We start from the raw sequence: 25,185 nt of genomic DNA, 5'->3' as shown, positions 1-25,185 counted from the left end.
TGAACAGGCTAATATCCAGCTGTTCATCCACACATTTTCAGGATGTGGCATATACCAATTCAGGGTCGTTGTGGCCTGGAGCTTTTTGTGGCAGCATTGGATACAAGGAAGAAGCCAACACGCCTGACCTTTCATACATTGTCCCAAAGTCACTGACTAACATAGCCTGCAGAAACCTGGAATATAAGAGGAAAGACGATCTACTCAAGATGTGTAAACTTCAAACAGACAGTGATCGAATTGTAAGGAAATGGCTCTCTTACTGCAGCCAGCAAAATCTAAAATGAAATTAATAAAACAGAAAACTTCAAATTTTGTGCATGTGCTAACTTTGAAGAAAATTCTTGACACAGTAAATCCATCCATCTGACCATTTTCCAACCAGATTAATGTACTTCAAGTCTGTGCAGACAAAGGTTTATCAAACACTGCATTGGGAACAAGGCTGTAACTAAACCTTGTTCTTGATATTAGTAAAGTTGAATGTAATAATGTTCACTGTGTGTTTATTAGTCCTAATTGGAAAGCAAAAACATAAAAAACAAAGAAAACATACATAAATAAATGTATATTGTACAGCAACTGCAAAATGAGTTTAAAGAGTATAAGCATGTAGTTCATGATGTCCAGAGGAAGCGTTGAAATTGCCTGCTAGCAGTAGGCAGAAATGATTCCCAAAGGTGCGTCTTAGCACACTGTGGTGGAATGAGCCTATAGCTAAAACTCCTCCAAGAGATCACCTCATGTAGGGGATGAAAGTAATTTCTCATGTTTGCATCCAGTTGTGATGTCATCCTCTTTTCCTCAATAGCTTCTAGTATGTCCAGGGTTTGCCCTGTGACAGAGTAGGTTTTACTTATAAGTTTGTTCTGGCACTGTGTGCCAGAGTTAGTGTTGGACTTCTGGCATGCCAAAGAGCCTCTGACACCAGTTGCCATTGAGGGAGTGGACATGGAAGTGGTGCAGAGCTACTAGTATCTGGGGGTTCACATAGACAATAAACTGGACTGGGCTAACAACAAAGTGGCACTGTACAAGAAGGGCCAGAGCAGCCTTTACTTCCTTTCAAATTACATGATTATGTGACGACTTTCTGGCACAGTTTCAAAGTAGCTCACACCTTTTCTTGACAGATAATAGCTTGCTGCCTTACCATATTGATGCTGTACAAATGCTTTAGAGGTGCAGCAACTTCAGACACAATTACCATTCTTACCATTTTTTTCTGTCATGGTATGTTTAACGCAAGCCGTCAGACAGAAAAGCCTTTCTTTTGTTTGTGATATCCAGAACATCTACGTTCCTTATTCATCATTGTTGAATTTTATGCATTGTACATCTGGATGGGTACTCATCACTTGTCAGCTCTCATGCACATGGAATGCACCCCTACCCCTTAAGACAAAATCAAACCTGTTTGATTTTGTCAGGGAGAGTCACAGAGTAGCTGGACTGAGTTGCTGGGTGTGTCACATTACACAGCTGGACATGGGACCACCACAAGTACCTCTGACTCCCTAAGGTTCCTGGAAAGGAAGAGTGACTTTTCCCAATCATTTTAATTTTGACACTTGGAATTGCCACCTCAATACATAAAACATAACATTGGATCATAAACAATGAAGGAAAAAAAGGAAAAAAATCAACAATTGGTCATCTAACCAAATGGAGTAACCTGCCGAATCGAGTGGTTGAATTTAAGAATCCTTCTGTAATCTGATGATATCATTAATACTGCATGGCGTGGAAACTACGTAAATGTGTTTATGAGGACTATGGATATTTAATTTATAAATGCACATGTCTTACAATGTATGAACTTAGAAATTTAAAGACATTTAAAAATCCTGGTGAAAAATGGTTTGTTTTCCTGGCTTCCTTACCATTACTATTAAACACAATACGATTCTCTATGTCAAGTTTTGTATCAGTTTAATTAGTCTATTCAGTTTCATTGGGAAGGGCGGCAGAGGTGCCTTTTCTGGCATGTGTCCAATGAAGGTGATTATCTTGGAAACAGAGACTGAAGTAAATTATTTTTAATGACTACATGCAGTGAAATATCTGTTCATTGACATTTTTATTGAGCAGATTATTTTAACAAAGCGATTTACACATCTTAAATACTAGGTCAGCCATGTAGGAGTTTCATAGTGTGATCTATCAGATGTGCTTAAATGCAGGTCTGCTAATTATATCAGATGTTCATGACTGTTAGGGTGCATTGATGACAGATAGCAGAGAGGCTAACTACATAGTCTGCAGAAGTCCCTTAACTCAGCATGAAATACTTTGACAATAAAAATCAAATGAAGCTTTTTATACTTCAAAAGTATTTTCTTCTATTTCCTCTCATAGTCTGAGAATGTAGGCTGTTGTACAGGATAATGAGAGCTACAGTATTTACTTCTGATATTTAGTTTGAGAAATGTAAAATTATTTTACAAACCAGTAACTGAAATAAAACAGGACAATCATTTTCATGTGTTTTTTCACAGATGATGGCTTATGGAAGTTTGAGTAGCTCAGTTCTATGCATGTTTGTTCCATGCTGGGATGTCTAACCCTAATATAGTTAAATTTTTTCATGCGGAGCATGCTTCCGCTTAATGGCCAAGTGCTGTATGTATATATTAATATATACATACATACATACATACATACATACATACATACATACATACATACATACATACATACATACATACATACGGGGGTCCTTGGGTTACGAAACAGTTCTGTTCCTACAAAAATGATGTAACCCAAATTTTGGTGTAAGTCGAAACACAGCCTAGCCTAAGTCACTTAACTATCCTAACACATTTGCAAAATCATAATCTAGAACATAAAAACACAACTAAGCTACAGAAAAAGGAAAAGGGTATAAATATACTGTACTGCACACTGTATTGTAGTAACAGAAAAAATGTGAGAGAGGATATGTGGTCCTTTGGGCAATATTGTTGGAGAAAGGCAAGTAAACTAACCACCTCACCAAAAAGACAGGATCACTGAGCCCTTTAATAAAAGTGAAATAGCTGAAGGTTCCTTGTATGTAGTGACAACATTAAAGGAATACTCTATCCAAAAATTGATATTTTTATTTGTTATGTACTCCTTGTAGTTTGTAGTGATGGCTAATGAAAATGTTTAATCTCATGTTTTAAAACGGAACAGAGATAACAATATTTCTTATAAAATAGGTGTCTATTGCTAGACAAAAACAACATCAAAAAAGTGTTTGAAAAAATCTCACGTTATTCATGTCATGTAATTCTTATGCAGTGCCATTCAGTCATATGCTTACTATGTCCCAAAGATAATTTGCAGCATTATTAAGTAAATCACATGTGGAAAATATGTTGCAAATACTAATATTCACAAATATCATAAATGCTTCTCTAAAAAAATTCTTTAGAATGAAGTAGAGTCCAATGGAAATTAAGAAGTGAAGATTGAAAGCAAGAACCACAATAGTGAAAATAATAATAATAGTTTCACACAATAGTGAAAATACAGAACAAGCCACTTAATTAAGAAATTGAAACGGAGTCTCTGACAGCTTATAAAAAAGTGTCTAGATGACAGTAGTACAAAAACTTTACTATTAACTATCTAAATGTGCTTGCTGGGCTGAATTGCCTCTTGTCATGTGTAAAATGTGTTTGTGCTGTTGTGTCTTATTCTAGTTTTAATCTAGTGTATATAATCAACATTGCATCATGCTATGTTGAATGTGATTTTGGAAGTATTGCATAGGAAGAATTAAACCCTTTCTTTAAATGTCTGCTAGTAAACACTTTTAAAATCAGATTAAGTTAGCAGATAGTATGCTTAATATATTTATACAATAGGCACCACACACCTCTGGAACAAATGGCATGAAGTTAAGAAATTCACATTAAAACTGTCTTACATTAATTACATTATTTCTGTAATAATATATGAATTATTTTTTGTAAGCTTCTTAAAAAATTAGTCTGTAGATTGAAATCTTAGTAAAGTGGACTGCACCATATGCTAGACAGGATTAAGTATGTACAGTATGCTTAACTGGATGTGCCCAAGGTAGTGCTGGATGGTGTGTTTCACGCAAGATTAACTCTTTTAGATAGATAGATAGATAGATAGATAGATAGATAGATAGATAGATAGATAGATAGATAGATAGATAGATAGATAGATAGATAGATAGATAGATACTTTATTAATCCCAAGGGGAAATTCACATTTTTCTTTACAAACAGAAGTGTCCCATCCCTGTTTTACTAAGCAGCGTCCTTACTGCTAAGGACATGTTCACCTTTGCAGGACCTTTTGTTAACACTTTTGTTGCAGAGCTTCTTGTACTAAATGGATTCTTTTTTTTTTTACTCTGACAAATGGAAATGTGTTTTTAATCTCTTTTTATGTGTATTCACATATAATGCAAAAAGCATGTACTGTGATAGCCAAGTCCATCTATCCCTCTCTGTCCTTGTCAAATAACTTGGCTCCCAGTGGACCAATTTCGTTGAAGCTTGGTACACTTATTCTGCAAGGAAATTTGTTAGGGCCATTACGTTTTCTTTGCATTATAACACGCTATACACATTTTTGAAATTTCTGAATCTTCTTTTGAGAAGCATTGGAAAATTTGCAGATTTGTCTACCTTAAAACATTTGAAATACAATTAGCCACAGGCCCAATACCTCCAACAAAAGACAATAGCACATGAATCTTTTCATCATCTGAGTTGGAATCTACCATCTATGAAAGCAATTTCATCCACATGATGTTGTAAAATTATATTAAAACATCTATTATGTACACTGCTAATACAATTATTTTATTATCACTGAATATGACTTACTGTAACAATATATGTAATTAAAAAAAACTCTGATAAACTCTTTGATGAAGTTAATAGATAATTTAAATAAAAATGCTACAGCTTTCAAACCAGTTAACCAAGCCTACGAATGCACCTGAATGTTACATCATGCACACAATTTCTTACTTGTTAACATATGTATTCTCATTCTTTTAAGGCATTTCACATGTCTGAATTTTATTGAACTGTACTGTCCTGGGCAGTTGTTTTTTGTTCTTTTACTTAATAGGAGTATACTAGTGTAAGAAACACTTAAAAGAAACACTGCTGTAATTGTCATCAGAAATTGCAAGTGTAAATCAGTCCAAGTATGAAAGGCCTCAACATTGCCTAGCATACTTACTAGAAAACTCTGTTCTTCAGTTTTCTAGACAGGATCATTTTACATTGCATTTCATGCAACTGAGATTTTCCTTGTTCTATGTACACCTGACCCTGACAGTTAAAATATACTTGGATAACATACTGTATACTATTCATAAGTTTGGCTAAAAAGTAGCTAGTTATTATTTAGAAACAAACATTACCCAGTTGTAATTACTGGCTTCTATTTAACCTCAGAGAGAGACATATAATTAGGTTTAACTAAATAACTAATACAAGTTGAAATTTAATATAATTTTAAAATTCAGACATGCCCACTGATAGATAAGGTTCTGCTTTTTTGAATAAAATAAACAAAATCTTATGAATTATTTTTTTTTTTTATCCAAGAGAATCTTTTGAGTGTTGTAAAGTGACCTCTCTTTGTATATTTACAGTTGTAGATTACTATATTAAGATAATGAGACGTATGACTTTTTTTTTGTAATTTCCAATATGGATTATTTGTTCTTTCTTAGCTTGTCTGCTGTTTTGAAACGTAGTGAATATTTTTTCCAGGACTGATTTGTGATTAGATCTAAAAACTTGAAGCATACAGCTAAAATAACAGTGATTTCAATTTCCTCACACAGACATGTTTTCAAATTGACTGGTGACTGTAATTTGTCTTACAACAGGTGTTTGTGTGTGTGTGTGTGTGTGTGTGTGTGTGTGTGTGTGTGTGTGTGTGTGTGTGTGTGTGTGCCCTCTGTTGGACTGACTTCCCATCTAGTGTTGTATCCTCACTTACATCAGTTGCTTTTGGAGTAGACTTCAGCCTTCATCTGCCTGGCACTGGAGTAGATGAGTTCAGAGATTGTTTGTAGTACATTAGTAGAGCACCACCAATTTCCGTGCCTCCAGTTTTATTAATGGAAGCATGATTGTGAGATGTGAGCATACTGTGGCAGACAGGTTATCAAACTGAAAAATCACCAGGCGGCTGGCATGAAATGAAGAACATTTTTTTTTATTTATCTCAGCTATTTGTACACAGTTACACTAAGTTTATTTAGTTATTATATTTTGGTATTTGGTACACTGTGTTAATCTTAAAGGGGATATTGTCTTTTTGCATGCCCTTTGGAGGTCAGAGTGCAGGGTATTTTGTAAAATATGGCGATTTTACTCCTTTATTTCTGGCAAACATAACAGTTCTATTTGTAAGAGTTATTGTCTTTTTTTTTTTTTTTTTAATTCAGTTTTATTCTCTTAGTCACGTTCACGTGGTACAGGGAATGGCAGTTCTTTAGGTGAAAATGCCCTGTTGATGCCAGAGGTCAGACGAGAATGGCCAGACTGGTTCGAGCTGATAGAATAGCAACAGTAACTCAAGTAACCATTCATTAAAATCGAGGTATGCAGAAGAGTATTTCTGAATGCACAACACTTTAAACCTTGAAGCAAATGGGCTACAGCAACAGGAGACCACACAGGGTGCCACTCCTGTCAGCTAAGAACAGGCAACTGTAGCTACAATTCACACAGGCTTACTAGACTTGAACAGAGGAGGATTGGGAAAAAAAGTTGCCTGGTCTGATGAGTCTCGATTCTTCAGCGACATTCGGATGGATGGATCCATCCTGCCTTGTATCAACAGTTCAGGCTGTGTTCATCAAGAAAACATTTTTTATCAACTTGAAACTGAGCAGCAGTGCCCATTCCTGAAGGCAGAATGTTTCTCCTGGCCACTATCTCATAAATGTAATTGCAGTTCTGCTTGTGCTTCATTGGAGAAATGGGGGTAAGGTTATCATGTGGTGCAAGAGACACGTAAACATCCTGAATGTGATCCTTTGGACACACGGTGTATAGGTTTTTTATTTTTGAATTGGCCTGATAAACTCCAAAATATTTGGTTATGTTTTTGTCATCCTTCAGACTGAGGTGTCTTTAAATCATGGCATCTTTTATTACTCAAACCTGTATGAGGAAGACCAAATTACTTACTTTGATACAATACGGGGCCTCTCGTAATTTGTCCAAATGATTCTTTCTTTAATTACTTGGAAACCACAATTGTTTTTTTTTTGTTTTTTTGCAAGGACCATTTACTACACTAAACATTCAGTCGTGGCCAAAAGTTTTGAGAATGACACAAGTATTGTTTTTCACAATGTCTGCTGCTTCAGTGTTTTTAGATCTTGTCAGGTGTTTCTATGGTATACTGAAGTATAATTACAAGCATTTCGTAAGTTTCAAAGTCTTTTATTGACAATTACATTAAGTTTATGCAAACAGTCAATATTTCTAGTGTTAGCCCTTGTTTTTCAAGACCTCTACAATTCACCCTGCCATGCTGTCAATCAACTTCTGGGCCAAATCCTGACAGATGGCAGCCCATTCTTGCATAATCAGTGCTTTGAGTTTGTCAGAATTTATATTTTTGTGTTTGTTCAGCCGACTCTTGAGGACTGGCCACAAGTTCTCAATGGGATTAAGGTCTGGGAAGTTTCCTGGCCATGGCCCAAAATTTGATGTTTTGTTTCCAGAGGCACTTAATTATCACTTTTGCCTTATGGTATGGTGCCACATCCTGCTGGAAAAGGCATTGTTAATCACCAGACTGTTCTTGGATGATTGGGAGAAGTTTTTCCCTGAGGATGTTTTGGTACATGGCTGTTCATAGCTGTGTTCTTAGGCAAAATTGTGAGTGAGCCCACTCCCTTGGCTGAGAAGCAACCCCACACATGAATGGTCTGAAGATGCTTTACTCTTGGCATGACACAGGACTGATTGTAGTGCTCACCTTTTCTTCTCCGGACAGTCTTTTTTTCGGGTGCTCCAAACAACTGGAAAGATTCATCAGAGAAAATGACTTTACCCCAATCCTCAGCCGTCCAACCCCTGTACCTTTTGCAGAATATCAGTCTGTCCCTGATGTTTTTCTTGGAGAGAAGTGGCTTCTTTACTGCCTTTCTTGACACCAGGCCATCCTCCAAAAGTCTTCGCCTCACTGTGCATGCACATACACTCACACCTGCCTGCTTCCATTCCTGAGCAAGCTCTGCACTGGTGGTGCCCTAATCCCACAGCTGAATCAATTTTAGGAGACGGTCTTGGCACTTGCTGGACTTTCTTGGGTGCCCTGAAGCCTTCTTCACAACAATTAAGCCTCTCTATTCTAACTCAATCAGCATGACAGAGTGATCTCCAGCCTTGTCCTCATCAACACACTCACATGTGTTAACAAGAAGATCACTGAAATTATGTCAGCAGGTCCGTTTTTGGAGCTGAAATGCAGTGGAAATGTTTTTTTTGGGATTAAGTTTATTTTCATGGCAAAGAGGGACTTTGCAATTAATTGCAATTCATCTGATATTCTGGAGTATATGCAAATTGCCATCATAAAAAACGGAGGCAACAAACTTTGTGAAAATTCATATTTGTTTCATTCTCAAAGCTGTTGGCCATGACTGTATACTCAAATTCATTATAATAAGTTAAATTTTGTAGAAAGTTAAATTCACTAGAGAACTGATGAATTACTTTGACACATCACACATCTTTGTCTCGGCAATCAGTCTTACACACTTGATTTGATTGCGCAGTGGTCATTCTATCTTGCATTTCTCACAACGTTTTACATCGTATTTAGTGCAATAAATTTAGAATATACAGTAATCATGGGCCCAAAACATATTCACAGGAGTCTGTGTCCCGTAACCTCCTGTGAATCGCAAGGGATTATTTTATATAGCTACATTAATTTGTGAGCAGAGGTTAGTAATACTATAATAATATATTAATTAATAAAATAAAAATCAGTGTGATTTTATAATTCAAAACTTTAATAGGGAGATGTTACTTCACTGTTAATTGAGACTGAAAGTGAATGTAGTTTTGCTGGGTAATTTGAAACAGCCATTTCCATTGAAATAACACCACTCTCCTCACAGATTCAAAGACCTTACAGGTTTTTCTTTGGCACTGCCCTATAAACAACCTGTCTATACTGTACAGAAAGATGGATTCAAGAAATGGTTAAAAACATTTAATGCAGAATATGAGCTGATCAAGTGCAAATACAATTTACTATGGTGGTAATTGTTCTAAAATAAAGGCTCACATGCATCATAAAGTCTTACAGACAAGGAAAATCACATATGTAAATACACAATTCGAAACCATTACAAATAATGTAAATCATAAAACATGTGTAATATACATATTTGCATGTATTATTATGATTTGTGATTAGCATGGTATTGAATCAAGAGCTCTCTGTCTTTCCTTATACAGTTGGAATCCTGTTATACCGAAACTATAATCCTGTTATATCGAAATTATAATGAAAATGGGGAAACTACATATAGTATTGTAAACGGGCCGCTAGCAATTCGCAATGGGTAATGACAGTGGCACAAGGGAAATGTAGGAACGGTATTAAGTAATTTTATTATCATCAGTGGCCATTTTTGGTCGAAAAAATGTTTATTATACTGAAATTTACACTTGGTTAAAACAAGATTTGTTTAACATGATGTTCTATGAACATTTGTCCAGGCCCACAGAAAGTATTCATTATTCTGAAAACTTTGGTAACTTTGGTATTCACTATAATGGGATTTAACCTGTATAAACTTTGGTAACTTTGGTATTCACTATAATGGGATTTAACCTGTATAAAAGTAAAACAGAGAAAGGGTGAGTAATGCTTACTGACTGGCAGAAGGAGGTGCTTGCAAGGAAGGCAAGATGTTAAATGAAATACATTAATTGAGAACAAAAAAATAATAAATTAGAGGAGATGTTTAAAAAAAAAAAAAAAAAAGTTGCAAAAACATGTTATTTGAGCTGTGTCATTGAAGGAGAAGTATTCATGAAATTATTACATTTTGAAGGAAAAAAAACTCCTTTCCTAATACAGTATTTCCAAATATTATTTTGAGAAAATATACAGGGTGTGGAAAACATGTGTACACATCTCTATATGGTATTGATCTTCAATCTCTAATGTGTCTGGAGAATATATCGAGGAATACTGAATTTCACATTTTTGGTAGAAAACATTTACAATATCAATTTTATATTCATATTGCCCAGCACCAGTATCAGGTATCTAGGAACCTTTTCACTCTTTTGAGTGCTACTGTCTGTATAAAGCTGTTATTAAATCTGTTCCCTATATATTAGGTTCATTTTAGTAACACTTCTTTGCTTCTGATGTAGATAATTGATAAGGAAATCAATCCTTTTGTTGACAAATGGGAAGAAGCAGGACAGTTTCCAGCACACCGTATCTTCAAAATTCTTGGCAATGCAGGGATACTGGGAGTTAATAAACCAACAGGTACTGTAAAATATCTCTGTTTAAGTAAATGTAAGTCTCAAATGTAAATGATGAAACTTTTATTTTGATCAGCCTCTCTAGAGATTTAAATGTTATAATTGTATGACATATGAGTGTTGAATAATTATTATAGAACTTTCAATGTTAAAAAGAAAATCTCAATTGGGGTTGGCGTAGCTGATTTTGAGTCATATTTTTTACCCTCTGATTAGCATGTGGGGGTGGTTTTCATTACACATATCAGAATGGGGATGCCTTCCTCTTTTAATTTTGTTTATATGTAAAGTAGGTTTTATAGCCTATTAAAATTTATCTTGTATAAATTTACTGTTTATGACATAGTAGTTGCAGTCTAAGCCAACAAACCCTAAAACTGTATTATTATAAGCTGCTTATGGACACTTTTTCAACGTAATCACTAGTAAAAAGTTCATCAGTTCAGTTTTTAGTATTCTTCTGTATTTAGGGAAATGTGCTTTTCTTGTGCTTCCACAAGATACAGTAAATGTTTAATTTATCTCTCAGATAAATTCTTTACGTGTGTGGATAAATGTCTTCCAGAAGATAAATGTTAAATTTTAATTTTTTTTTTGAGTTTTCATAAGTTTTAATCGCACCCCCCTATAACGTTTTTTTGAAACTCTAATAAAATTTATTCGTATGTTTTTTGCTGCCGATAGCTACAAATAGCGAAATTACGCCACATATGGCAACATTCACTCCCCCTTTTTTGTTACTTTGTGGCGCACCCCACAGTTTGAGAACCACTGCATTAGTGTAAAAAATTTTTTATCTGTTTCGCAGTCCTAACATTACTGGAACTTAGTGCTACTTGTGTAGTTTTCATGCAGTCTTCATATTGGACTATGTGGCTGGATTTTAAATGGATGTATAAATGTTTGCCTGCAATGGTTAACAGTTTGCACAGTACACTTTTGGAAACAAAATATTTCCAAATTGCATTCAATTCTTTTCATTGTGGTACTTAAACTTTAAAAAGTGTCAGATGATCATAGGTACAACATTACTCCAATTATTCTAAAAGCTGCTGCAAACAGAAAAACATATTCACACTTTTTAAAAGATGTTATCTGGGATCTGACTCTTAAAAATACATTTACCATTTAGCACATAGTTAGCCCTATGATCTGAGTGCCTCTGAATATGCAAAATAGAGCATCAAGTGGATATACATAAGTGCCTGTATCATATATGTTACACTGTTGTATTAATGTTAAGAGCGAAAAGCGCAAAACAACATATTCAATAGTCCTGATACAATTTCTGCAGCTTTTGTATTAGAAATTCAAGCACCAATATCTGTGACTTACTTCTTTGCATTTTGAGTCTACAGAACAGAGACTATTGAGTGGTGAGGGCCAGGGTGTTTGCTTTCAGAGATGCACCCAGGGGCTGGAAGTCGATGCAGTGCAATGAACAACAAAGAACCAAGATAGCCTACCGTCTCAGGGTGTACTCATACTTGCAATTTGTTTCTGTCTGTGAGCATGTCTGTCTGCATATAACCCCTCAAAGTCTATTTCGTTTGACTAGTGTGATAGTTCCATGCCAGGCCAACCTTACCGTGCTATTGCCCGATGAAAGAAGTGGGCCTGGGCATAGTTCAGTAGGATTCGGGAGCATTGTGATTGCTAATTGTGCCCAAGCATGAATCACAGACATGACGTCAATGATGCAACGTCATTTCATTCAATACCATTTAAGTTAAAAACAGGTTTTTATTCTTACCTTACAAATAGATGTGAATTGTAGTTGGCAAGAAAAGCTGCAAAGTCTTCCCTTAACATAATTTGTCTCTGTAAAAATCTTGTCGTATGTGCAGCATGATTAACAGCAAAATGCTGCGTTGCACACACAATAAATCTGTAAGAGGGCAGAACATTATCCTGCCCTACACGGCTCCAAAAAAGCCACAAAATAAGGAAAATCATTTTGACATGCATGCTGCCACTCTCAGTTTGGATCTTGTTTGAGCTTTACACAAAGTCGGATGGTGATGACGAAACAAAAATGTTAAAGTGCAATGTGAGTGTAGGTCAGTGGGGGAGTGGGGACAATTGTGCTCAGGCACGGTACAGAACAAATGTGCCCAGTGTGGATACACCCTAAGAGTATCAGTAGTCAACAGCCAAAAACAATGCCTACTAACCATTGAGCTTTGCCTCTTCCTAGAGTTTTGCCAAACTTTCTCTTTCCATGTTACAGTGTCATCATGTCTGTGTTTTTCCTGTCCAGGACTCTGCCCTATCTTCAGTTATCTATCCACCTTATTTAGTGGTGCTATTCACATGGTTCAATCAATCACTTCTGCTGCATCTTTCATTTGCATGCAGCTGAGAGCATATTAGTTAGCATAATGTTAACAAATAACAACAAATTAAAAAAACACCGATTGGATAATTTTTGTCTTTCTGTAATGTCACCAAATTTCAATCATTTTCAATCAAATCTGTCAAGGCAGTTTTGAAATTTGGGAGTATTTTTTTTTCTAATATTGATACATCAAAATGTAAACAGTGTCATCTCCAGACAGAAGAGCAGCTTCAGCGACAGACTGCTGTCACTGTCCTGCTCCACTGATAGACTGAGAAGATCGTTCCTCCCCCAAACTATGCGACTTTTCAATTCCACCCCGGGGTAAACATTAACATTATACAAAGATATTGTCTGTTTTTTACCTGCATTATCATCAATCTTTAATTTAATATTGTTTTTTGTATCAGTAAGGTGCTGCTGGAGTATGTGAATTTCCCCTTGGGATTAATAATCTATCTATCTTTCTTTCTAGTGATATCCTTGCATATGCTTTCCATCACCTTTCCCATATATTTCTTAACTACAGAAATCAGTATATGGCATTGAGCATAAACTGCAAAACTACTAAGGCTAGTTGTGAGGGAGCCAAGCACAAAGGCCAACGGGACATTAGGCACAAGAAGCATGAAAAAAGAAGGGGCTTTGAGAATTAATTGAAAATGTTCTTCAGAACCAAATATTGAAGTTATTTACATGCTCAATTATGATGTGGATTTCAGGGGTATGATGAAAAAGCACACTGTGCCAGAGCTTAGCAACAAAGATGAACTAAAAACATGAGCAGAACTAGGTCACACTGTCCCCCATCTATTTAAAGTATAATGTGTGGGTGCAACTATCTAATTTATTTGGATAAGTTTGGTTGTGGAGGTGGAATAGGGTAGGAAATTGCTGTAAATGTCAGCAGTTAAAAACCTTTCAGAAAGTCACATTTGTGTAATTTGACATGGAGTTTGCTTGTAATTATTATTTCAAAAGATACACTTTTTCATAAAGGTCAGATGCAGATAATCGACTGGGTAATGCTCACAGTAGGATCTACAACAAACTAGGGGGGCAGCTGTATAATTTCCTTAATATGATTTGAAAATGAAGAGGTCTATATTTTTATGATCATAACACTAATAGGAGTAGGAGGACTCTGTCCCAGAAATGCGGAGACTGCCAGAATGGTCTGATACATTTTAAGAAAAATTATCAAATTTTTCCAAAATGTTTCATAAATACATTTCTGATGAAATGGAAGGATGTTATCCAGTAAATAAAATAAGATTCACAGAACCCATTGAAAAAAATGTTTTTTTTTAATGAACAGACGTCAAAGGGTGTAGAGTGCCTTTCTTCTCATAATAATTAACTGTATGGAATCATTTGATTTCAGAATCACAGTTCACTTTGTTGACCAGGTACACTTATGTGTATCAGGAATTTGTCTTAATAGTATTGGTGCAACATGCAAGGACAACACAGAATCTACTCTCTATATATAAAATCCTAAGCCTAAAAGTGCAACGATTTTAGGTGACATTTTTATATCACGCTTTAAATCGGGCTTATTTTAAAATCTACATATATATTGTTTGGTATCATTTTTTTCAGAATGTATCAAACATTAATGTGATGTTAGATTTTCAGATTCTTATTCCATTTTTAAATTAAATTATAAACTAAAAAATATCCAAAAGTCACGTCCCGCCTGACGAGACTTATCCAAGAGATTTAACCACGCCTGGGGCCAGAAATAAAAGACAGAGTAGGATAGCTGCTGTGGAGGCTTTTAAATGTTAAAAGTGCCGTACGAGATGCAGATCACATGACACGGCAGCAGCAGCAAGCCAGCAGCTGATCAAGCAAAGAGGAGGTAAAAAAAAAAAGAAAAAGAAAAAAAAAAACTATTTGTTTCCCATTGTATCACTGTGTAAGAGGGTGATTCAGAGGAGTGACTGTGTCTCCTTGGGGTGTGTTCAGCCCCCCTCTTCACTACACGAGCGGCAGCGACATAAGTGGCTGGCGCATAGTGCAGGCTGGGGGGTTTTGGCGAGCGAAGCGAGCACAGGGGGGACTCCCCCCCAAACCCCGAGTATAAAAGATAAAGAAGGTAGAATTTAAAATGATTAAAAAAAAAAGATTATAAGTAATAATTTAAGAATAAATAAGATCCACACACCTTTCTGTAATTTTTATCATCATTAACAATTCTATCCTGCTTCAGAGATATTTTTCTTTTAAAACAATCACCAATAATATCGCTTGTTGAGCCAATTGTTCAATGGGTCTTTTTTTTTTTCTTCCTGGACCTAGTATGTCTGCAGTTACCAGCTAAATAAATATTCTTTTATGGTGGATTGGAATTAACACAGGTAATGGGGCCAACAGCTGAGACACACTCAAAATAGTCAAAGAATGTTGGTAGCAGGCAACTAAACATGAAGTAATACACAGGGGCTAAGACAAACTATAGTCAAAAGGGTAAGAAGAATGTTCAAATGTAAGGGATGTTCAATAATGTATCTGCCGGAGTATGAAAAAAAAAAAGTACCAAGCCATTTTGAAACAAGACTGGGCATACCTATATTGTGACATGTCTCAAGGTTACTCATGCACAGTTGTGGCTCAGTGTGAGTCTTAACATTCCAAGAGACGGGATCTCAGGAGAGTCCTTGTGCAAATCAAGTAAGAAAATGCTAAATTTGGAGCAACATTTAGTGATAAAATTTCTCTTAAAAGAAGTGAAAAAGCCAAAGGAGATCCATGAATGCATGACTGCAATTTATGGTGAGTCTGTCCCATCATCCTACAAAGTAAAATTTTTGAGCAAGCAGTTCAAGCAGTTCAATGGGGTGGAGAGCCATTGAAGATTACCCTCACACTGGACAGCCTGTGGAACTTCCATAGAAATGTGCAAGAAATTTGAGGATTTAATTTTGTCAGACAGATGAATTAAGGTTTCCCGAATAGCTGAAGAAATGGGCATTTCGTCAAGTTCAGTTTGGAAAATAATTCATGAGAAATTGCAGTGCAAGATGGGTTCTAATAATGCTGATGCCATGTCAGAAGGCCACAAGGCTCCAGTGCTATCAGGAGAACATGGTGATGCTCCGTGAAGACCAAGTGAATTTTTTTCATCTTTTGGTGACTTGAGATGAGACTTGGGTCTATCACAGAGATCCTGAGTTCAAAATGTAATCAATGCAATGGATGCACAAGTCATCGCCCACCCCAAAACAAGTTCAAGGCAGAAAAAATTGCAGGCAAAGTCATGGCAGCTGTCTTCTGGGATATTGAAGGACTTTTGCTTCTGGAGTTCATGCCACACAAGACAACCTTAACCAGGGAGAATTACTCCAACACAATGATCGCTTTGCAGGAGTCAATCAAGGAGAAAAGACGAGGAAAACTCACAGCAGGCATGCTGCTTCCTCACAACAATACGCAGGTTCACATGTCATGTTAATCACAGTCTGCCATCCGAGAATGTGGGTTCCAGCAGCTGAACCATCCACCTAACAGTCCTGACCTCAGTCCATCAGATTATTTCCTGTTCTGAGTTTTGAAGAAATCTCTCCGTTGACAGTAGTTTTCAAGTGATGAAGACGTCAAGGCAGTTGCGATGTCCTGGTTTGAAGGTTAAACAGAAGATTTTTTTTTCCCCAGAGAGATTAAAGTCATTACAGGAAAAGCAGATGAAGGGTATGGGGAGGTATCAGGGGACTATATTGAAAAATAATTTTTTTTTTTTTTTTTTTTTGGAAAACTCTTTTCTTTCCTACTGAAGTAGATAAATTGTCTAACACTCCTCGTATACTGGGATGAAATGAGCATTGTATGTGAGCAATGGTACCGAGAATGCAGTCAGACATTCTTTTTGGGCACTGTCAGCATGGCACTGCCAGATCTAAACACTAGCTTGGAGAGTTGCTCGCATGCTGAAGTGCCTATAGCTGCAGGTGGAAGCTACCATCGCACTTTACGTAACTGATCGTTTCCTAAATGAGGAATGGCGTTGCACATGTACTTTGTCAGCATGCCTGTGTTGATCAAACACAGGAAGCTCTGCAATCTACTTTGACTTTACACTGTAGAAAGACAAGTAAATAAATATAGGTAAACAACATTCAATATGGCATTTATATAAGTAACATATAAATGCTTTTTATATGAAGACCATCAAAAACATAAATCAGAAATGGAACTTTGCACAATACCTTGTTGAGCTCTGTAGGCCCTGCTTTTTCTTTGAAGGACAGGTGTGGGGCAGAGTCACTGTTAGGATGATGCCCAACCTGTTGCTGCATTCAAACGGTGCCATCTCTCGCCTTTATGCCTGGTGCAGCTGCATTGTTCTTATGTGTAAATGGATGTTTCTTGCAGAGAAGGCTTCTGTTCTCTGTCTCCGATGTAGAACCCTTATCCTCATCTGAGTTCACCTCTGTTATATCATGTCTTTATTTGAAAACAGTAGTGTTACATCAGAGGGAACATGAATGTGACTGAGAGAATAAAACTGAATAAAAAAAAAAACAAAAAAACACCTTTACAAGTACCATAAATTTACACCGGCTGTTAATAATAGCAATAAGAGCAACTCACTACTCAAAGTCGTAAATCTAGGATAGATATAGGAAAGTCTCGCCCTACCTGCAGCTGTCCTTCACATTCGGTTGCCTTTCGGCCCATGGCTCCATCAGACCGAGACTTAGGTTCCCCAACGGCCAGGGTGCTCATGCTCATGGGGTTCACTCTCCTAAGCCTTCCTGACTCCCACTGCCTACCGTGGACTTATGAGGTGAGCCAAACACCTTCCAGGTCACTCCAGCTCCTTGATTGCTCAGCTGGAGTGACCGCTTCCTTCAGCCCCACCGAGTGTCGGCCAAACACTCTCTTCTTCCAGCTGCCTGTAAAACACCAGCAACTCTGCTCACAATTGTTCACTCTCTCTATTTCGCACTGGCTCTTTATTTCTCCAGCCTTGCCCATCTTCCTCCTCCTAACCTCCGTTCACTCCAGTCGTTCTTTTTTCCCCCTTCGCACTTGCGCTCCTACTATATATAATGGAGACGTGGCACAGGTGTGGCGATTAGCGGTTCCCGGCTTCAATTACAGATGCGGATGATTCCTCACCTGTGCATATAAAAGCCAGGAAACGCCCGCCTCACGTAGCATCTGAGGACCGCTCTGGCTACACTACCACACCCCCTTTATTAAGCTGCGAGTTTGGCAATTATTTATTTAAAGCAGGCCTTTTTCATCTGAGCCTTGGACCAGCTATACCACATTGAGGTGGCAGAGTTAAAGATGCTAAGATTTGCATTGGGTATGACGAGGATGGACAGGATTAGAAATGAGTACATTAGAGGGTCAGCGCTGGTTAGACGGTTGGGAGACAAAGTCAGAGAGGCGAGATTGCGTTTTTTTGGACATGTGCAGAGGAGAGATGCTGGGTATATTGGGAGAAGGATGTTAAAGATAGAGCTGCCAGGTAAGAGGAAAAGAAGAAGGCCTAAGAGAAAATTTATGCATGTGGTGAGAGATGACATGCAGGTGATGGGTGTGACAGAGTAAGATGTAGAGGACAGGAAAATATGGAGCAAGATGGTCTGCTGTGGCGATCCCTAACGGGAGTAACCAAAAGAAGAAGAAGATGATTTTCTAAAGAACAAAATGTCAAAATATTTGCATATTTAAAAGACCTTAATTTAATTTGGGCTCCAAAGTTACAGTATTTATCATTATTCTTTAGGGTAATGTTGAGGAAAGTTGTCATAGCATCAATAAAGATATGAGGCAGAGCTCCATCCCGAATCCGATATCTACATCAGTGAAGTAGTATCAACTAGCTGGGTAGCAGTAGACTATGAACATGTTTGAAAATATTCTTTAAAAATATTTGTGAAAATCACCGATATTGCCCAGCATGGGATTCTTCAATATTTGTGCAAAGTTTGCAAATTTGACTTGGTTTCCATCTGGGTTCTTTTCAGGGTTATTTCTTTTCCTTCTACGTCTCAAAAGGTGCAAGGTACTGTAGATTAATTGGTGAGTTGGGCTGGACTTGAAAATACAACCTGACAAAGCTTTGAACAGATTTGCAAAAGTAGAATCGGATGATTGCAGTATCCACATGTGCAAAGCTGATAGAGACCTACCCACATAGACGTGAGGCTGTACTTGCTGCCAGACATGTCTCTTAATAAATACTGAATAACTGGCAATCAGTAATTTTGTGTTCAATAACTATAATACATTTTGTTGAGATTCTGGAGATTTGTTTTTCACTTTGAGAGTCATTCTCTGATGGTTACTATCAAATTGCCTAATTAAAACACAGTGATTCAATGTTGCAAACCAAGAAAACATGAAAGAGTCCAAGGGTCGGGATGAATATTCTTTATGGGAAACGTATGTGACTTTGCATACACCAGAAAGTTTTGCAGTTTACTTGCTTTAGTATGTTTCTTGCCTTTCGATGATGGGAAGACTCTGGCATCCTGAGTTTTAGAATAAAAGAGAAGGTTCAGAAAATGAATTACTATACATTTTATTTATTATTTTGACTTAAAAGATCATTTTTTAAAATTATCCTTGCTTAGCACAACTTTCTGGAAACAACTTTCTGTACAGCTGTGTGCAGTAACTGAATCTCTGAAATTATCTAAAAGTGAGTATAAATTTCTCCCATCACAGAATGTAAGGGCCAAGGCCATGAGAGACCAAATGTGGAAAGTTCAAAGCAGTCTATAGTCTTAATCACAGTTCTGAATCCTAAATTGCCAGAGCCAGTTTCAGTTTTACCATAGATGAAAACTAGAACAGAAGGTGAAGTTGTTAAATCAAACTATAGCACAGCATTAGTGATATACTAAATAAATAAATAAAATTTAAAATTGCAAGATCTGAAGGGTGAAGTAATTTTGTCAGCTAGTAAAATATTAAAAGATACAGTAAAGCAGTCTTGTAATATTACTGAATACTGACATGCATTCTGATCGACTTACTTAACTCTTTGAGGGCTGAATATTTTTTTACAAAAAACTTGGTTTTCTGAAAAGCACACAATGCACTGATTTCACACATAAATCAACATAAAACGTCTGTTGCTACATGCTGTGGCTGCTGTTGGCACCTGTTCGGCATCTCTGGCAGCAGTGGCTGCACAGTGGCAGCTTGATGGCCAGCAGGAATGCATGGCAGGGTGGCTACCTTTCTGTCTTCACACAGCAGGTGGGCGACAGTGGCAGTCGCAGTGTGACGCAATATGGTTTGTACCTCTTGTCATCATAAGTGGTGGGCTTCCCAGGTGAATGCTGCTGTAGGCGTATCCGCTACACGAACATGTTCAGCTGAGGACCGATAGGCTGATGTTGGTACCTCACTTTCATTTTCCATCTTCAGATCACTTGCATCAAACTCAGAGTCAGAGTCTGATTCAGCAATAATACATAAAATGTCCATGGAGTATTTTGCTTTGCACATTTGCTTTAGTCTCGCCAGATGTCGCTGCCATTTTAGAGGCTGTTTGCTCTTCACTACTGTGTGCAGGGAATCAAGGTCAAATCAACAAAACTATATAACTTTCCTTCAAGCAAAGAGAGTTGAACTAAAACATAAGGGTGAGTTTTCTCGCAGTTTACAGCCGATAACCATCCTCTACCCCTGAATTTCGACAAAAGTCTACATCAGCCCTGAAAGAGTTAAACTAGTTCATATACAAATATATCTTTTTTTGTTCATTTTTAGTAAACAATGAATGTGAATTTAAATTTTTATTGCAATATTAAATTAGCAGTCCTAGGCTGTTGCATTTTTATGTCAGTTTTTACAACACATTACCCCCATATTGTCACTTCTGTTAGTGAACTATATAGTTTGAAGCCATTTCTCTATGTAAACGTTGTCCTAAGGTTCTGTGACCAACACTCATTATAGGTGAGTATAATTTGCAAGCACAGCAGCATCCATTAGCTCCACTGTCACATACTTTTCACAGGAGGATTTTCTGTGGGGGTAAAAAATAACCTACTTTAAGCATTTGTATTTTTTTATTTCAGTAGATTAAAACAGGCTGTTTATGGGAAAGGTGTAAAACATTTTTGACCATCTTAAAAATATTTTTAAAGGCATAGCGGATGAAATTTAATTAAAATTCAGTGTCCTGAATCATCTCCTATTTCTGCTTTATTCTGTTGTATACAGCCCTAAAAACTGAGTAAATGTGTAATGGGATAAATGGTTTATTCTCATCAAAAGCTATTTGTTAGTAGTGAACCTTAACATTATTGTAGCCTGGACTAAGCAACACAAAAAGGCTATTTTACAATTTGTAATTTGAAAAGATAAATTTCATTATCTTTAAACTTGTTCCAAAAATCGGTCTCTCTCGGAAGTATGTATATTTACACTATTGAAAGCAAATATATGCAGTGAAATGCTCATAAAGTACTCTACATATTTTCATAAGTATAAAGTAATAGTGCTTATTTTCTCTGATGAAACATTCTTCATTTATTTGTTTTAAACAGCATAATTTACATTTTTTTCTTTCATTTTCTAAATGAATTTAGACCTGCTGTACTTATAATCTACATAGCAAATAAATAAAAATCTTATGGTTGATATAGGGCGGCACGGTGGCGCAGTGATAGCGCTGCTGCCTCGCAGTAAGGAGACCCGGGTTCACTTCCCAGGTCTTCCCTGCTTGGAGTTTGCATGTTCTCCCCGTGTCTGCGTGGGTTTCCTCCGGGAGCTCTGGTTTCCTCCCACAGTCCAAAGACATGCAGGTTAGGTGGATTGGCAATTCTACATTGGTCCTAGTGTTTGCTTGGTGAGTGTGTGGGTGTGTTTGTGTGTGTCCCGCGGTGGGTTGGCACCCTGCCCGGGATTGGTTCCTGCCTTGTGCACTGTGTTGGCTGGGATTGGCTCCAGCAGACCCCCCGTGACCCTGTGTTCGGATTCAGCGGGTTGGAAAATGGATGGATGGATGCCTGGTTTATATAATGAGTTTGCAAGAGTATCCTTACTTAAGTGTTTTTGTTGATGCAATTATAATTGGGTGATTTCTTTTAGTCGTTCACATACATGAAATATTTCCGTGGGCCCTCAGTTAAAAGAGAGGGCTGAACAGATTGTGAAAGACAGTGAGGTGTGTGTGTGTTTTTTGTTAAGCAGAGGTAACTTGGAATGTCCACTGATTCACCTCTGCCCCACATTTCATAGTCTTTTGAAACATTATTACAACACTGCTGGGTTAATCATTAATGATTAATTTACCCAACTTTCTAATGGTCATGAAAAAGTAAGTAGTCACATTTTAAAATGAGATCCTTGGGATCTCCCTGAAGCTTCATTTGCTTACATACTTTTGAAACATGATTCATTAACAAAGATAAAGTTTTTTATGTGGTCTTTATGCTGCATTAATGGAAAATTGTGTAATGTGGGCTTAAAGGTAAAAATCATTATGATGTCATTTTCAAAGCAACTCTGATTATTTTTACAGTATTATACTTGTTTTTAATGAAGTACGAAAGTATCGATCCTGTTTTCTCTCCCAAGCTGATTAGGAGACCATTTGTTAACAGAACATTGTTCATCATTATTTGGAGTTATTTTAAGTAAATATTTCAGTTTTCTTGTTCTATATATTTCAAGGGAAAGAACACAGGGTCACAAAGTTATCAAGAACAAGTATTGTTTATCGTCTATTAACCAACCCTTGAGAGGAGAGGAGATTAAGATAGCAGTTTAAGTGTTTTTTCTATTGATAAGTGCCTCCATTTACCAAGAAAGTTTTGTTTCTCAGTTTTCATCAGTCTGCTCCATAGATGTATAATAGTTGTGTAACCATTGTACATTTTCTAGACGTATTCCTTGTTAGTTATCACCATGCCTCTATACGCGTTAGTCCTGACATCTCAGTTGTCATCAGGAATCTTCATATGCAGTCAATCCATTGTTATTTGATTCTAATCTGTACATGCAAACACATTGGAAAACTATTTTTCATTTTCCAATTTAAAATAATTGTCACACTAATAATGCTTTTCCAGCCCGTCAGGAAACCCCCTGGCAATTTCCCCAAATATCACTGAAGTAACTCCTAACCACCTATAAAGCCGCCAACCCTTAATTTCTCCATGATGTAGTAATGTGAGAAAGTAAGTAACCCCATGATTTTTTTTTTTCTTTTTAGTTTATGTGGGCATATTAAAAATTGATCTTCATTCATTTAAACAGTGTATATATATATATACAGTGGACCCTTGACTTACGAACTCAATTCGTTCGCGAGGGCTGGTTGTAACTCAAGTTGGTTGTAAGTCAAGACTATTTTTCCCATAAGAAATAATGGAAATACCCATAATGCGTTCCGAACCTCCCACTGCAACACTTACTTAACCTTTTCATAATAAAAAAAGGGTTGTATAATGTGCATAATTTACCAAAACACCAATAATTTTTCTAATGTACTAACCAAAAAGTAATAAAAAGTGCCTAGCCTACCAGAAACAACAATTTCATACTGTACTCACCATTTAATTTGACATCTTTGGGCTGCAGGAAGGGAGGAGGATGATAATGAAACTGAAGGCTTTTTAACCCCTTCACCGCCCTCTGCCGGATATATCCGGCACCGCTGTTTTAATGCTAACGCCATACTGCCGGAATTATCCGGCACATTTGCCTGTGGTTATATGAATGCCTGGCAAGTAGTAGTATAACTGACGGTTTGGCGTGGGTATTATTACTACGTTGTATTTCGACAAGTCTGTGGTTGTTTTGGCCGGTCATGTGACGTGATTCGCATGTAACAGCTGTGAATATGGCGAAACGTAAACTGACTTCAAGTGAGGCCTTTGCAGGCGATTTTGGACAGTTCTGATCATGATTGTAGCAGTCTGAAGAAGATTTTAGTGACAGTGATGAGCAGCAACGTGCGCTGCCATGATATTGTGAATGAAGAGGCATCGGATGACGGCGCTGAGTGGGTGTATCCCCAGCATCTCAGCTGGGCTGCTGCCCGTGGTGAACTACCTTTTCTGCATTCGTTTGAGGCAACATGTGGCTTTATTGTTGATGTAAACAATTACACTGCTGAGCAGTTTTATGAGCTGTTTGTGTCACCTGATTAGATCAGACATTTTGTTCATCAGACAAATCTGTATGCAGCACAGTTTATTGAGAAAAATCCCAATTTACCTACACATTCCCGTGTTCGTGCTTGGTTTGACACTGATGAAAACGAAATGAAAAAATTCATTGGGATTTTGATGTTGATGGGAATAATCAGAAAACCAGATATTGAGATGTACTGGTCTACAGATCCTATGTATGCAACACCTATTTTTGCAGCTGTCATGACACGTAACCGATTCTCTTTGCTGCTGAAATTCTTTCATTTGAATGACAAACAGAAACGAGCCAGATAAGAAAGATCCAAACCGCGACCACTTGTTCAAGCTACGTCCTTTGATTGATCATTTATTTGAAGCATTTCAGTTGCCCTACATGCCAGGACCGTCAGTTGCAGTTGATGAACAGTTTATTGTCGTGGAAGGGACGCTTACAGTTTCGACAGTATCTACCATTGAAAAAGGGCACGGTTTGGTATCAAGATGTTTTGCTTAGCTGAGAATTCAGGTTACATTTATAGATTTCGTGTATACACTGGCAACTTGCACAACATTTAGTGGTCAATACTGCTTGAATAAAAGTAAAAAATGTAAAAAAAATAGTAAAAAAGTAAAAAAAAAACAAAAATTGTTCAGATTTCGCCTGGCGTGGGGAATATTTAGGGAGTTGGCGGTTAAAGGGTTAAAGGCTTTCTTTAACTTGCGCTCAGGCATTTGCAATCATTTCAATAGCTTCTTTTGCGTTAATTTTAATCTCCTCCTGCCTACAAGTTATTCTGACGAGAATTTTTCTCAGCATTTCCCTTGCGATATATAAGGAACTGTTTCTGAACTCTTCTGAGACCCCCCCCCCCCCCCCACTCCCCACTCAATGGGAACGACATGTTGAAGTGCGTCCTGAAGCGAGATTGCCGCGACTGTGGAAGCTTGCTTGACCATTGCCGGGCAGGGATATCACATGCATATCACCCATCGATATCTTTTCTGTTTGCTTTGGCTGAGAGACTCCGCACAGCTTTAAGCCGGGCTGTTGCCCCAGCAACAGATAAACAGTCTTCCATACGGAGTTTGGACTTTGGCATGTCTTCTAGTTGGGGGAGGTCCCAAGAGAGTTTACAAACCTGACATTTTATTGAATGACTGCCGCATTTGTCGCTACCCGATCTGCGGTGCCTACGCGACAGCATTA

General features: G+C 37.3%; 1 protein-coding gene across 1 annotated transcript in view; it reads left to right on the top strand.

The window, feature by feature from the left end:
- The window catches only part of zgc:85777 (uncharacterized protein LOC405871 homolog), a 64,600-nt gene that overhangs the window by 1,290 nt on the left and 38,125 nt on the right, over positions 1-25,185 (top strand). Inside the window, exon 2 of the mRNA XM_028817085.2 lies at positions 10,410-10,530. Within this exon, the coding sequence (XP_028672918.1) occupies positions 10,410-10,530 (121 nt within the window). The remainder of the gene's footprint in view (positions 1-10,409; positions 10,531-25,185) is intronic.

This window comes from Erpetoichthys calabaricus, chromosome 13 (assembly GCF_900747795.2).
Source record: "Erpetoichthys calabaricus chromosome 13, fErpCal1.3, whole genome shotgun sequence".
NCBI lineage: Eukaryota > Metazoa > Chordata > Cladistia > Polypteriformes > Polypteridae > Erpetoichthys > Erpetoichthys calabaricus.
This window is presented reverse-complemented; position numbering and strand designations above follow the sequence as displayed.